Consider the following 16,069-nt stretch of genomic DNA (forward strand, 5'->3'; position numbering starts at 1 on the left):
GTTGAGACAGGCAGATCCTAGGGTTTTGCTAGCCTGTTAAGCAAAGACCCTGTCTAAAAAATAATAGTTCTAGAAAACACTCAGTATTGATCTCTAGCTTACATCACACACACACACACACACACACACACACACACACACACACATGACACACAAATTAAAAAAAAAAAGGAAAAAGAAAAACAGAAAAATATAGTCCAGGTGTGGTAGCTCATACTGTATGTAATACTAAGCGTTTAAGAAGCAGAAGTCAGCAGATCTCCAGGTTGGAGGCTAGCCTGGTCTACCAAGAAGCAAGTTCCAAGATAGCCATGACTTCACAGAGAAACCCTGTCTCAACAACAAGAATCAACTCTTAGCCAGGCATGGTGGCGCACGCCTTTAATCCTAGCACTCGGGAGGCAGAGGCAGGCGGATTTCTGAGTTCGAGGCCAGCCTGGTCTACAAAGTGAGTTCCAGGACAGCCGGGGCTATACAGAGAAAACCTGTCTCAAAAAAAAACAAACAAAAACCAACCAAACAAAAAGAATCAACTTCTGTTTCACATTTTAGTGAAACTTAAGAACAGAAAGGGATGAGGGGGCATTGAAATCACAGTGCCAGAGGCTGGGGGGGGGGGGCTACCTAAAGGTAAAAGGCAAGACTCTAGCATGAGAGTCTTCATCAGCAACAGTGGAAGAAAAAAAAAAAGAAAGAAAGAAAAAAGGAAAATATAGATAAAGGAAAATAAACTCACACTTAGAATTGAATACACAACTGTATGTTTCAAGAGCAAGTGACAGATTAAAAACGTTCTTGATCATCACTGAGAAGAACCTAGAAGGAAGCAATAATAATGGAATACATCCTCCAAACCTGGAGAGGCAGCGGTGATGACTGATTTGGGGTTTTTGTCTGCTGCAACTAAAACCACAGCATGGGGTGGGGTGGGGCTGGCAAGACAGTCCAGGTCCCTGTGTAGCAGGTGCTGCCCGAGTCCTAGCTCACATTGTCTCAGCCTTACCTCTGACTTCAGCCAAGATTCTAGGAGAACACGCTCTCCCCTTTCTGCTCCAGGATTTCTGGTAAGGCCTTGATGGAGGGATGTCACCACTCCAGCACCCCACTTAAGGGGATCAGTAATATTTGTGGTGTTGTGGCTGGCTGACTCAGAATAAAAATATTCCCAGCATTCACCCATGAGGCATTTAAACCCGAGTAACATTCCACACAGTTTATCTATTATCAATTAATGGGCATTTAGATCACACCTGACCTTTGGCTGTTGTAAAAGCATCACTGTGACAGTGGGAATGTTTGAATGTATTGATTAAGTTAGTTGCCAATCATTCACAGAACCCTACTGTCTTCTAGGGACTGTGGTAAGATCTGGAAAAACAGCAACAAACAAAAGAAACACCTTGGCATCAAGGAGCTTGTGTTCCAATTCGGACAGGCCATGTTCGCACAAGTTCTCTGATTGCAGGTGCCAGGTAGTGGCATGCCGAGATGGCATCAGGGTCTGTGGTTCATAATGACAGAAGAGGTGAGGTCTGCTTTATCCAGGGTGGCCTAAGAAAGGATGTCCGTGGACAGACAGACATAACTGGAAGAAACAGCGGAAGAGACGGAAAGTGTATTTTGGCTCACGGCTTCATGGGATCGCAGTCCTCCACGGCTGAAAAGGCGTGCCTGTGTTCACATAGCTAGGGGTGCATAGGTTGACCACGGGAGCTCTGATCTTCAAAAGGCCTGCTCTAATAAGCTACGTCTGCCAGGTAGAACCCACGTTCTAATGACTCCTCAACCTCCAAAAACAGAACCATCAGCTGGGGAACAAGTGTTCAAAACATGATTCTGTTGGGGACATTTCACATTCAAAGCATATAGCACAGGCCATTTTCCCAAGTGTTCTGTCACATTGAGACCTCTGCCTAGCCAGATATGTGCACTACACAGACAAGGTTTCCAATGGTCTCTACCACCTCTAGTCCCAGGGTGAAGGAACGGTGTAGTTATCCAGCCCCTCCCACCTCCCACACTGCTGACTGTAGAGTCAGGGAGAGCCCATCAGAGAACCACTGCGGGTCTAAGCAGTTGTAACTCACACAGCTAGAATGAATGTGGGGTCGGCTGCCTCAGGAGTCTACCAGAGAGGGTAGACTCTCTCACACTCTTAGAGGTCTCACACTCTTAGAGGGATTGTGGCTTTGTAAATGGGCTAGCCTTGTTTCCCCTTTTCTCATCCACCCTGTCAATACCCAGTGCCCTAGATTCCAGGTCCTCCAATGTTACAGGAAATGTGATCACACTGTGAACCCCAAGATTGTGTTATTACTGGAAAAAAACTGTTTCTAGTTGTGGTGTGGCTCAGCTGTAGCACACACCCTTAATTCAAGGGTGTTCTGTTTATTGTAAACAAGATTAAGTAATGTTAACCTTAGGTCAAGAGGCCAAGTTGACAGTGAGAGAACATAGGGAAAAAAAAAACCATAGAGAATAAAAAGAAGTCAGGAGGATGGATAGAGAGAGGCACAGGAAGCAGATGGGAGGGACATTCAGTTTGAGGGGTTTTGAGACACCATGGAGAGGAGAGCTTCCTGTTGACTGAGGAGGAAGATGAGCTGGGTGCTCTCTCTGCCTCTCTGAATTAGCAGGCTTTGACCCCAGCTTCTGGCTCCTGAGTCTTTATTGGCAGTTCTTCCTAGTCCTACCCATGCTCTCAGCAGGACTTCTCAGCTTTCCCTCCCCCCCTGGAGCAGCCCTCTTTCCTTCCTTCATACACCTTCACAAGACAATGACATCATGCATTAAACTTTCTTCTGCACAAGAAGAAACATAGAACAGAGGTGACCAGGGGCGTAACAGGCAGGAGAGAATTATTATTTGATGCTTACAGAACTCATTGTGCTGGGCTCCAGTTTCTGTCTCAAAAACCTAATAAGTGACTTCCATGTCTGGTATTGATTGCCTTAGAAATCGTCCACCTGAAAGAAATTAGAAATCTAGAAAAATGGCTAACAATGAAGAGAAACAGAAAAGGAAAGAAATATGGAGAAAATATACAAGCCATGATTTTAGACATTAAATAACAGGTCGCCCAGATCCCTGAGAAGAGAGAAATTATTTGTGTGAGATCCTAGCTCCTAGCCTCAGAGCTTCAAGGAATGTTTGGTCACAATACAATGAGGAAGATACCAAACAGAGCATGGAGTCTCACTGAGCTGCGGAGGAAAAGACTGGAGTTCTAAATGGAAAGCAATTTGTAAAACCTTCGTACTGAGAAAATACAAGCATCGTTAAAAAAAAAAACAAACCCTCCAGATGTCTACACAAGAGTACGCTGGAGGGTTAACCAAGAACTGATGCTCTCCTGTGTGAGAACAAAATACCCAAGGCCAGGAAAAGGGTTGTCACAAAGTAGTAGGCCAAAAAATGTCTGGAATTCACACAAGACTAGAAATAGTCTAATGAAAAGCTCTTGTCACCCATCAATCACTGCATTGAGTCCTCAGAAAGATCACACATTAGTAGCAGAATTAATTAATCTCAAAATAAAGTCTTCCTACCATAATAAGGCTTCAAAGGAAGTCTGAATGGATCAAGAGCATTCACAAGTGTTTTACAACATGCCAGAATGAAACCCAACACTCTACAAAGGAGTATATCAAAATACAGCACTCAGCAACATAAAATTTACAGCATCTAGTACCCATTTAAAAATCACCAGGTAGGCTGAGGATATAGCTCAGCTGGTAGAATACTCCCCTAGTCTGCACAAAACCCTGCATTATGGGCTGGAGAGATAGAGAACAGTTAAGAGTCCTGGTTGCTCTCACAGAAGGCACAGATTCAATTCCCAGCATCCGTCTACTTGCTGGCTCATGACCATCTGTGCCTCCAGTTCCAGGCGATCTGATGCCTACTTCTGGCCTCTCTTAGGCGTTAGGTACATACATGGTGCTCAGATATGCCTGCAGGCAAAAACACACATACACACTAAGTAAACTTTAAAGCCATGCATTCATTTAATCTCCACTTCATCAACTGAGTATAGGGGCACGTGTCTGTAAACCCAGGAAACAGAAGGAAAAGGATTAGAAATTCAAGGTCATGTCCAGCTACACTGTGAATTTGATACCATCCTGGGATGAAGAAGACCCTGGAGAGATGGCTCAGTGATTAAGAGCACTGTCTGCAATTCCAGAAGCCCTGAGTTCAATTTTCAGTAATCATATGATGGCTCATCTATAATGGGATCTGATGCCCTCTTCTGGCCTGAAGGTGTACATGCAGATAGAGCACTCATACATAAAATAAATTTAAAAATTTAAAAACAAACAAAACCCCCAATAAACAACAACAACAACAACCCAAAGACAAAATTATTTTTTTAAAAAGGGGGAGAGGAAGACTGGAGAGATGGCTCAGCAGTTAAGAGCACTGACACATTGCTCTAAAACCCTTCTAGTAGAGGTCCTGAGTTCAATTCCCAGCAACCACATGGTGGCTCACAGCCATCTCTAATGGGATCTGATGCCCTCTTCTGGTGTGTCTGAAGACAGCTGATAGTGTATTCATATACATTAAATAAATAAAAAAATAAAGAGAAGAAAAGAAGACTCTGTCTCAAAATGGAAGGAAAGGAAAGGAAGGAACCAAACCACACAAAGAAATTTACTCATTACTTGGAAAAAATATAATTATTACTCTAAAGAGATGACTCAGCAGTTAAGAGAACTTGTAGAGGGCCTGAGTTCAGACCCCAGAACCCACAAACAGCTCACAAACACCTTTAACTCCAGGTTCAGCAGATCAATGCCCTCTTCTGTCCGCTGTGGGTACCTACATACACGTGCATACACATATATACAGACATACACATAAATAAAATTAAACAAAACACATTTTTAAAAACAGGTTTCAAGTCAACCAGAGCTACCACCAAGACACTGTTTCATTGAAAGCAAACAAAAGCCCCATGAACAAGCCTAGCTCTGTACTGTTACCCCACCATTATCTGTCTATAATATACAGCAAACACAGCATATTGATTACTGAAACTTTGTAAAAAGTCTTAAAAAGTGGATAGCTTTGGTCTTCTCACATATTTCTTTTTCAAAAACATCTGGGACTGGATTTTAGAATTATCTTTTAAGAATGACAGTCTACAAGATGACCATTTATCAAGATGATGGTTCTCTACTGACAATATTGAGTTTCCAGGTCCATGAACATGGTATGTCTCTCCATTCACTTAGATCTTTTGTTTATTTATTTAAATATATATATATATATATATATACATATATATTTAATTGTAACTCTTTTAAAAATGTATCTCAATTTCTTAAAGACTATACTATTGGAAGAAACCAGATATACACAAGTACACACTGTATGATATATGACTTTTATAATATTTAAGCCCTCAAAACATGATTCCTATAAACGTTTAGAGATAGAAATAATATCAGCAGTTTCCAAAGGTTGAAAATATTAATAAAAAGCAAGCAAAGGAGTATGAGTGACTTTGTGGATGTTGAAAATGGCTGTAGAGTTGATTGATGGTTGCACAGATGAACACTGAATTTTACATTATGCAAAGTAGACTTCAATAAATTTGATTAAAAAAAAAAACAGGTCGTGGCACACACCTTTAACTCCAGCACTGGGACAGGGGCAGAGGCAAGCAGATCTCTGTGAGTTTGAGGATCAACCTGGTCTACAGAATGAATTCCAAGGACTACATAGTGAGACTACCTGAAAGACAAAAAAACAAACAAAAACTCCAATGGGTAAACGACTTGTTAACTAGTAACAGTTTTGATAATAAAGTGAAGAACGTTGCCTGATTGAAAACTAGCACCTCTAAAATCTGTCAGGGAGTGGAAATATGACTGTATCCTATAAAACAAAAGAGAGCCAGACTGAAGGACAAGAATAGAACCCTAATAAAGGTTTCCCAAGAGCGCCACCTGGAGGCAAAGTAGGCCCTCACAGCAGCCACTTAACACCTAGAGGCGGCTGTGTACCAAACCCACGTGACTTACAAAGCCGGAGACCTCTGTGCAACTCATGGGGGGGTGGGTGGGGGGTGGTGGTGGCTTGGGCTTCGTTGTTCCTTCCCCCTCCAGCCAGCTTCAGCTCTGGGGGAAACAAAAGCCACCAAGCAGGGAGTGAAAAGAACCCAAGAACAGATACATAAATTCCATCTTTCTCTGTCTCTGTCTCTGTCTCTGTCTCTGTCTCTGCCTCTCTCTCTCTCTCTCTCTCTCTCTCTCTCTCTCTCTCTCTCTCTCTCTCTCTCTCTCTCTCTGTCTCCCCACCCCCTACACACACCTTTTCCATTACCTGCTGCCTACTCAAACAGAACAAGGAGTTGCAAGAAATAATTTTTTTTGTAGAAATAATTTTTTTTAACTCTAAGTAATCTCGAGTTTGAGTGAATTAGGGAAATTTATTGGCTTGTTTTCAAATTATTGTTATTTGTGTGTGTGTGTGTGTGTGTGTGTGTGTGTGCGCGCGCGTCCTTCCCCACCTCTCGATGTTTCTTGTGGTAAATATACACAGCACAAAATGTACTGTCTAACCACACAACAGTTCTAGAGAGGCCAGGGCGCTGTTGCCCTTCAGTTCTTTGTCCTCTTCACCCAGACGTGTAAATCCCCCTTCTGGTCCCTCTCTTTTCCCTTTCTGGATGGTGGCCCTGCAGTACTTTGTCTAGGTTGCCTGTAGAAGGCACTTCCTCTTGACAGGCAGGTCCAAGCTCCACCCAAACCAAGCCTCACTGTGTGCCACTGCCATCTTGTGGCCAATTTTCATATGATTGCACTTCCCAATTTCTAGACATTTCTTCCCTCACCAAGATAAAAGAGAAATAATAACCCACTGTAGAAAGGTCTTGTTGGTGTCAGGGAGGAGACCATAGAGGAAGCAGCCAAAACCTAACAAACATTTACTTCCATATTCCAGATCTAAAAGTAAGAAGATTTAAGCTAGGCATGGTAGTGCACAGGCTGTGAACTCAGCACTTAGAAAGCTGAGGCAAGAGGATCACAGGTTCTAGGCCAGCCTACGCTAACACAGTGAGATCCTTCCTCAATAAAGGACTTGACAGATGGCTCAAAAACCCATACTCCTTTTAAAGAAGACCCGAGTTCAGTCACCTATAACTCCAAGTGCAGGACAACCTAACTCCTCCTCAAGCTCCTGCACTTATATGTGAAAACACACAGAGAGACATACGCACATACACATAAAACAAAAATAGTAAAAAAAACTTAAATAAATAAATACTTAGATAAGAAGGCTCAGTGTATACCTAAGTATGATCCCCAGACCCCGAGTAAATGTGAAAGAACAGATCTGATCAAAATTGTCTCTGACTTCCCCACATGCTGTGATGTGCATCTCCCACAAATACATTCCATGTACATGTGTGCACAATAATAAATAAATAAGTTAGAAAGAAAAGAAAAGGCTAGTGCCCAATGGCATATCGGAACTTACTCCACCCCGAGCCCTAGTCCAACCCCCAACCCTCCACTGCCCTCGACAGAGTTTCTCTGTGTTATCCCTGGCTGTCCTGAAACTCACTCTGTAGACCAGGCTGGCCTAGAAGTCACAGGGACCCGTCTACCTCTGTCTCCTGGTGCTGGGATCAAAGGCATGCACCACCACAGTTGGCTATTTAGAGAGTTTTGAGGCAAGATCTTACTATGTAGCCTAGATTGTTGATGAACCCACAGCCTCCCTATTTCAATCTCCGGAGTGTTGGAATGACAGGCTTGTCCTAAACAGGGAAAGGGGGTCTCTGTTTTGTTTTTTGTTTTTTTAAAAGATTTATTTATTTATTATATGTAAGTACACTGTAGCTGTCCAGAAGAGGGAGTCAGATCTTGTTACAGATGGTTGTAAGCCACCATGTGGTTGCTGGGATTTGAACTCCGGACCTTCGGGAGAACAGTAGGGTGCTCTTACCCACTGAGCCATCTCACCAGCCCTCTGTTTTGTTTTCATTGTGCAGTGCTCAGGATGGAACGCTGGGCCTTGTCTGGGATTGCTTTTGTCTTGTCGTTTTTGTTTTATTTTGCTTTGTTTGAGACAATGTTTCAGACAGCACAGTCTGACCTTGAACTCCTAATCCTTTTGCCTCCACCACCTCAGTACAGGGATTATATTTCTATGCTTGACTTCCCAAACTTCTTTCTTTCTTTCTTTCTTTCTTTCTTTCTTTCTTTCTTTCTTTCTTTCTTTCTTTCTTTCTTTCTCTTCCTTCCTTCCTTCCTTCCTTCTTTTCTTTCTTTTTCTTTCTCTTTCTTTCTGTCTTTTATTGTTGTTGTTTTTTTTCGAGACAGGGTTCCTCTGTATAGCCCTGGCTGTCCTGGAACTCACTTTGTAGACCAGGCTGGCCTCGAACTCAGAAATCCGCCTGCCTCTGCCTCCCCAGTGCTGGAATTAAAGGCGTGTGCCACCACGGCCCAGCTCTCTTTCTGTCTTTCTTGCTATTGATCATTTGTTTGTTTGTTTTCTGTTGTTTTTATTTTTGAGAGAGTGTTGCTCTGTGTAGCCTTGGCCATCTTGGAACTTAACTCTGTAGATCAGGTCAACCTTGAACTCAGAAATCCACCTGCCTGTGCCTCCTTAGTACTAGAATTAAAGGCATGGGCCACCATGCCCAGCTTTCTTTTTTCTTTTGCTTTTTAATGATGTGTATCTGTGTATTTGGGTACATGCATATGGGTTCAAGAGGGTGGATGCATAGGAGAGGAGAGGAGAGGAGAGGAGAGGAGAGGAGAGGAGAGGAGAGGAGAGGAGAGGAGAGGAGAGGAGAGGAGAGGAGAAGAGAAGAGAAGAGAAGAGAAGAGAAGAGAAGAGAAGAGAAGAGAAGAGAAGAGAAGAGAAGAGAAGAGAAGAGAAGAGGGTGTTGGTCCCTAAAACTGGACTTACAGGAAATAATGAGATGCCTAATATGGGTGCTGGGAACTGAACTCAGGTTCTCTGCAAGAGCAGTGTATGTTTTGGGGCTGCTCCTAACTGCTGACCCCCTTGTTTTGTTTCTTAAAAGTGTCTCACTAAGCAGCTTTGATCCTGTAACTCTCTTGCCAGGAGCTCTGAGTGCTCCAATTGCAAGCATGTGGGACTGTACCCAGCATCTCTTTTAAAAGAAAAATTTAATGTATATCAGTGTTTTGCCTGCATGTATGTATGTGTACCATGTGCAGTGCGTACCTGTGCCCAATGAGGCCAGAGGAAGGCATCTGATTCCCTGGAAATGAAGTTCTGACAGTTGTGAGTCACCTTTTAGGTGCTGGAAACTGAACCCATATTATCAAGAGCATCAAGTGCTCTTAACGGCTAAGCCATCGCTCCAGCCCCTGTACCTACTACTTTTTACAAAATTAACATATGCTTGGCCAGGCGTGGAGTTGCAAGCCTTTAACCCCAGCACTCTGGAAGCAGATGCAGTCGGATCTCTGTGAACCCATCAGCCTGGTCTACAGAGTGAGTTACAGGATAGCCAAAATTACACCGAGAAACTCTGTATTGGAAAAAAATTCTTTATTATTGCCAGGCTTGGTGTTTTACCTTCAGTCCTAGCACTTGGGAAGCAGAGGTGGTCTGGAAGTCTCTGAGTTTGAGGCCAGCCTGGTCTACAGAGCAAGTTCCAGGACACCCAGAGCTTCCCTTTCTAAAAAACAAAAATAATTAGTTTTAGAGATAAGATAATACAGACTATATAAATGTGATATTATGTAATGTTTTAGATACATGTATGCATTATACAATGTTTAAATGAGGGTAAAAATCTTTTTCTCCACAAACATTCTTTGTCATGAAAACATTCAAATCCAGCCGGGCATGGTGGCACATGCCTTTAATCCCAGCACTTGGGAGACAGAGGCAGGCGGATTTTTGAGTTCGAGGCCAGCCTGGTCTACAAAGTGAGTTCCAGGACAGCCAGGGCTATACAGAGAAACCCTGTCTCGAACCCCCCCCCCCAAAAAAACCCCAAACAAAAACAAAACAAAACAAAAACATTCAAATCCTTCTAGTTTTGAAATGAAGTCGTGCACATCTGTAATCCTAGCACTGAAGTTGAGGCAGGAGGATCTCAAGCTAGAGAACAGGCTGGGCTACATAAAAAAGACTGTCTAAAAAAAAAAAAAACCGGTTCATACATACATAATTAGTGGTATAATACATGGTTGTTACCTACAGTTATCCTGCTGTGCGGTCGCACACTTGAGCTTTTAGACCCGTTTTAGCTATAAACACATCACCTACTGACCAGCTATTCTATTCTAGTCTCAACTTCTATGAGATATGGCCAATGTTAGTGTAGAAAACGAGGTTTTCATAAAACACAAAGTACATGCAGAAAAGCATACATAGATGTGCCACTTGATTTGTGTTCACAGTGGGCACACCCATGAGACCAACACCCTCATTAACAGATGTCAGCTGGGAGCCCACCAAGCTGACAACCAGGATGAAAGATTTTTCCAAGGTGAAAATGTGACACGTCAGAAGCTGTCAGGGTCAGCACCCAGAGCCAGCGCATGCCTATGATCCCAGCACTCAGAAGCAGAGAGGCAGGTGGGTCTGAGTTCGAGACTGGCATGTTCTACAGAGTGAGTTTCAGGATAGACAGGGCTACTACAGAGAAACTCTGTCTCAAAAAAACCAAAACAGGAAGAAAGAAATCACTGTAACAAATATGTCTGTCTAATAGGAAAGTCCAGGCCCCCTTCTCTAAAGGACCTGCTTTCATATGACATTTTGATATTAACTTTTCATTTGTCACTCACATCTTTTTTTTTAAGATTTATTTCTTTTATGTATATGAGTACATTGTAGCTGTCTTCAGACACACCCACCAGAAGAGGGCATCAGATCTCATTACGGATGGTTGTGAGCCACCATGCGGTTGCTGGGATTTGAACTCAGGACCTTCGGAACAGCAGTCAGTGCTCTTAACCACTGAGCCATCTCTTCAGCCCTGTCACTCACATCTTGATATTAAACTTTTAATTGAGCCAGGGATGGTGATGCTTGCCTATGATCCCAGCACTGAGGTGCTGAGGGTAGGAGAATTAGAAGTTCAAGGCCATATTCCTCCCTCAGCTACGTGAGGAGTCTGCGGGCAGCCTGGGCTACATAAAACCCTGTCTCAAAACAAACAAGCAAAGGGCCATTGAGATGGCTCAGTGGATAGGGATGCTCACTGTCAAGCCTGACCATGCTTGGTCCCCTGGATCCAGATGGTAGGAGAAAACCAACTGCCACAAGCTGTCCTCTGATTTCCACATGCATGCTATGACACTCATGTGCCACACACCACACATACAAACACACACACAAGAAAGAAATGTAATAAAAAAAAAATAAAGGCAGGCATAGTGGCACACACCTTTAATCCCAGGACTCAGAAGACAAAGGCAGACAGATTTCTGAGTTTAAGGCCAATGATTTAGTATACATAGTGAGACCTTGTCCCAAACAAACAAAACTCAAAAAGATCTTTTAGTTTTATTAATAAATATGAGTGGTACTTTAAAAAAAAAAAAAGACAGCTAAGTGTGGTGTCCCGTGCCTTTAATCCCAGCACTTGGGAGGTAGAGGCAGGCAGATTTCTGAGTTCAAGGACAGCCTGGTCTACAAAGTGAGTTCCAGGACAGCCAGGGCTATACAGAGAAACCCTGTCTCGAAGAAAGACAGACAGACAGACAGAAAGAAAGAGAGAGAGAGAGAGAGAGAGAGAGAGAGAGAGAAAGAAAGAAAGAAAGAAAGAAAGAGAGAAAGAGAGAGAGAAAGAAAACAAAAGACAAAAGGAAGGAAGGAAAAAGAAAAGTAGGAGAGAAAGGTAAACAAGACTTCTCTGGCTTCTTCCCAGATGCCCTGACTGTTCCGCACTCCAGCTGCGTTCTGACTCTAAACGTTAACCGGTCTTACCTTGTTCTGAGCCTTGCTTAAGACACACAATGTGTGCCCTTTCCTACCTGGCCTCTTTCACTCCCCATGTTCCCTCTGATTCATGTACAATATTACACATAATTGTCTCTTGTTCATTCTTTCTGCTGCAGATACCCCAGTGCCTGAATAATGGCTTGCACGGTTTTTCCTGACAATGGTGTTAGCATAGTTTCCAATGTGGGACTGTTGCAAATAGCACTGCTTTGCCCAGGAACAGGTCCTTGATGTGAATGCCAGGAAGAAGGTTGGAACCGTGTTTTCCAGACTGTTTCCCCACAGAGGTCTCTGACTCCGCCTTCTGGACAAAAGCCACATGACACATCCAGGGATGGCCCTCACCCCCCAAGCTGTTCGCCAGATTTCATAGTAGCCCAAGATTGGACCATGACCCTCCTTGGAAGCCACACCCCCTGACAATATAACCTGGTTGGTGGTGCTAAGCCACACCTAGGCTACCCTTTGTAACCATAGCTCTAATTCATGTCCACGATTCCTAGAGACCTGAGTAGCTTTGGGATCTCAAAGGTAAAGAGAGACTCCACTCACCCCACCTCTTAGTCTATAGCTATAGTGTTGGGCTCCTCCTAGACCTGTATAAATTGTGACTCTGTATGGCAGCTGCTCGGGGAACCTTTATAAGAGCCCCGAGTCCTAACGAGGCAGGCTCATAGCAGCCTTCCCAGCCCCGCCCTGCCCAGACCTGTTCTCTGTTTCACCACCTCCATTCCCCAAGGCCACCCAGCACCAGCCACAACCTGCTTGCTTGCCTCTCTGGCAGTGTCAACTGTCAGGGCTCTCGGCAAAGATCTGGGGTAGCACGGGCCATGGATGCCACCACAGGACCTGTGCACTATCACAAGCTACAACTCTGGGAGCCTGGCGTGGAGTCAGAGGAGGAGGAGGAGGAGGAAGAGGAAGAGATAGCAGAGCCACTGGTCCTCTCCCTAAGGAGACTCCAAAATACCCCCCGGTGAGTCAGCAAGGGCCTGGGGACCTCCATAACTCAGGCTGGACGGCTGGCAAGGTCCTCTCTCTGGAATCCCTAAGCTGGGTCAGGCAATCTCACACTTGGCTGAGCATCAGGGACTTTCTAGATGAGTTTGGGGGGAGGGGAGCTCTAGGCTGCAGATCCAACTTGGGACTGAGCCAGTCAGTCAGAGGAAGGTCTGTGTATCTTAAGAGAAGACATCTTAGACATCTGTATCAAGCTGGACCCAGTACTGCCCCAGCTCTCCCAGCCTCACCCCAGCTCCATGCCATAGCACCTGCTGGACGGGTTGGGACTGGGCTACACCTGGATGAACCCTGCTCCTCAACCACCTCTCCCCATGTGCCAAGCCCCTTCCAGGTCTCCCTCTGACTGACTGGCCACCCCTGCCTCCTCCAGCTCTTCTGTTAGACACTCTCTCCAAGCCAGCCTCAGTTTCTCCAACTTTTTCCTACCTCTGTGTCTTTGCCAATGCAGTGCCCTGGGCTCTCTCTCTCTCTCTCTCTCTCTCTCTCTCTCTCTCTCTTCTCTCTCTCTCTCTCTCCAATTTATACTCTTGCAAAATCAAACCTTTGGGGGAAACATTCCTTGGGTCTTCTTGGGGTTCCTGGGTGCTCCTTTACCCCATCCCTGGCTCAGGACTCCCCTTTCTGCAGGAACGAGGTTGGTGGGTTGCCAGGAGCCTGGGCCCGCCTGCTGGCAGGCTTGTTGCTGCTGGCTGTTAGCAGCTCTCTGGCTCTGAGGCAGCTGCACAGTAGGGACAGCCCAAGAGGAAACTTGGGCTCTGTGGCCCCTCCAGCCAGCAGACACTCCCATCGCCCTGGTGTGTACCACCACAGCGCCATTATCAGCCCGGCAGGTCAGTGTTTGGGAAGGGGCTAGGGGTCAGTGGTTCAGGGCACCTCCCCATCACACACAGACCTTTCCTTACTGCAGCCACATGTTCCCAACTGGGCCAAGAGTTGCTTGTCGCTGGGGGCAATGTCGTGGATGCTGGAGTTGGAGCAGCTTTGTGTCTGGCGGTGGTACATCCTCATGCAACAGGCTTAGGTCAGTGTAATCTGTGGGCCCTGAACCTCAGAGCTTCTAACCTGGGGCCTAGTTAGTGACCTGGAACTCATTAGGGCAGTCAGTGGCCATTACCTCAAGACTAGCTAGTGAGCAGGACATGGGATCTGAGCACCAGGCCTAGTCTTGAGTAACCTTTGACCCTGGTCAGCAACTCCTGATTTCAGGCTTAGTCAGTGACCTCTATTGCAAGCAAGACAGTGATTCTCTACCTGGGACCACTGGAGGATCTTGACCCCAATTCTGGCCAGTGCCTCTGATCCCCATGTGACCTCTGTCTCCCAACAGGTGCCACATTCTGGGGTCTCTTCTACAATAGCTCTTCAGGAAACTCAACTGCCCTGACAGCAGGCCCAACCCAACTCCTGGCCCCCGGCCTGGGGCTGCCCACGGGTCTGCCTGCTCTGCATTTGCTTCATGCCCACTTCGGCCGCCTGCCCTGGCCACACCTGCTGACCAAGCCTGCCATGCTGGCTGAAAAGGGCTTTGAGGTAGATGCACCCCTGGCAAACGCACTAGCCATCCAGGGCACAAAGGGGCTCTGTCCATTGTTCTGCCATACCAATGGAACCCCACTGGGCCTTGGGGCTCGGGCCACCAACCCCAACCTGGCAGCTGTATTACGCAGCGCAGCCCTGGCCTCCAGCCCAGATCTCGCTGGGAAGGCCTTGCTGAACCCGCTGGTCAGAGACCTGGGGTTAGAGTTACCTTCTGCTCAGCCCGTGCCTTCCTTAGAGCCTGCGCTGCAGCTTCTTCTGCCTCGGGGGGTCCTGTTCACGACTCCTGGCCCCTCAGCAGGTCCAGAACTTGTGGAACTGCTGGAGTCTACTCTTCACTCCAGGACACCCAGCTCTGCTCCCTGCCCACCATTCCTGCAAACTGCTGAAACCCCAGTGAGCAGTGCCCTGGCCACCGTGGACAGCAACGGCTCCATGCTCCTCCTCATCTCCTCAATCAACAGTTCCTTTGGTTCTGGACATCTATCCCCAAGTACTGGTGTTCTGCTCAGCAACCTGGAAGCCAGCCCTGCACCTAGTGCCTGGGCCTGTCCACTCATCCTTCGTGACAACCTGGATGACACAGAAGCCGATATGTTGGGGATGGTGGCTTCAGGGATCTCCAGAGGGGCCAAAGCCATGACTTGCACCTTGCTCAATCATCTGGCAACACCCCAAATCCCACAGCAGCCCCAGCATCAAAGACCCACAGAGAGCCCTGGCATATGTGGCCAAGGGGCCCTACTGCAGGCGGTAGTCCATGCAGAACACGCCCATGTCTCCAGTGTCCCCAGTGGCTGCTGCCCCTTTCAGGGGTATTAACAGAGGGGCAGAGGTGTCTGGAACTTGAGAGCCAGACAGAGAAGGTCTAGCAGCAATGAATGTATGAAGAGAATGTATCTGTGAGGTGTTTGCTGCTCCATCACATGAAGCCTCCATCCTAATCTGTTACCTGGCTCTGGCTCTGGCATCCAGGGCTGGTCCAACCACATTTCCTGGTACCCACACTGATGGAATTTCTGACTTTTCTATCAAATAAAGACCAGAAGATGATGAAAAAGAGTCTGAGTGCCACTCACCTTTGGGAAAGCCCAGTGGAAGGTCACCAGCCCTTACTGAGTCTTTGGGCAGGGTGGGCAGCTCCATCTTCCACTGGACCATTCCCTGCTGATCTTTATCAATTGGACTGGAAGCTAATAAAGTTCAAATCTTCCGGGGACAGAGTGACATCTGTGCTCTTTGGCTAACTTTCCTGTTAACCTTTGCAACACAGGTGATGAACGCCAGACACAGGGGGAGGAGCCTGGGTCTGTCTCTTTCGGCTTCCCCTGCTCCAGCCACCTTCTGCTTTCTGGGGTTCCATCTGCACAAGGTAAATCTCTTAGTTTCACGTGTAGAACAGATGGCAGAGCAGAGAAGGGTTGGGAAAATGAGTAGGAGGTTCCCCTGGGTACAGAAGGGCTGGAACTGGGTTGTTCCTGATCTCTGAGATCTCTTGAATACAACCCTTTAGAAATAGTTCCTCAGGCCAAGAGCAAGGACACCCAGTAGCACTTCC

The 16,069-nt window shown here is 46.0% G+C and overlaps 1 protein-coding gene across 6 annotated transcripts; it reads left to right on the forward strand.

Annotated features, from left to right (window-relative positions):
• The first annotated feature begins 12,410 nt into the window (after positions 1-12,410).
• Ggt6 (gamma-glutamyltransferase 6) lies at positions 12,411-15,730 on the forward strand. Of its 6 annotated transcripts, none has more exons than XM_030246323.1 (5): positions 12,411-12,928; positions 13,603-13,805; positions 13,883-13,996; positions 14,303-14,505; positions 14,813-15,564. In XM_030246323.1, exons 1-5 carry the CDS (start codon positions 12,783-12,785, stop codon positions 14,909-14,911), a joined length of 765 nt encoding a protein of 254 aa, XP_030102183.1. In that variant the 5' UTR covers positions 12,411-12,782; the 3' UTR covers positions 14,912-15,564. The 6 variants fall into 6 exon arrangements, with proteins under 6 accessions (XP_030102183.1, XP_030102184.1, XP_006534306.1 ...); XM_030246324.1 differs by having other exon boundaries at positions 14,856-15,564; NM_027819.2 differs by having other exon boundaries at positions 12,690-12,928; positions 14,303-15,571.
• The last annotated feature ends 339 nt before the right edge of the window (positions 15,731-16,069 follow it).

This window comes from Mus musculus, chromosome 11 (assembly GCF_000001635.26).
Source record: "Mus musculus strain C57BL/6J chromosome 11, GRCm38.p6 C57BL/6J".
NCBI lineage: Eukaryota > Metazoa > Chordata > Mammalia > Rodentia > Muridae > Mus > Mus musculus.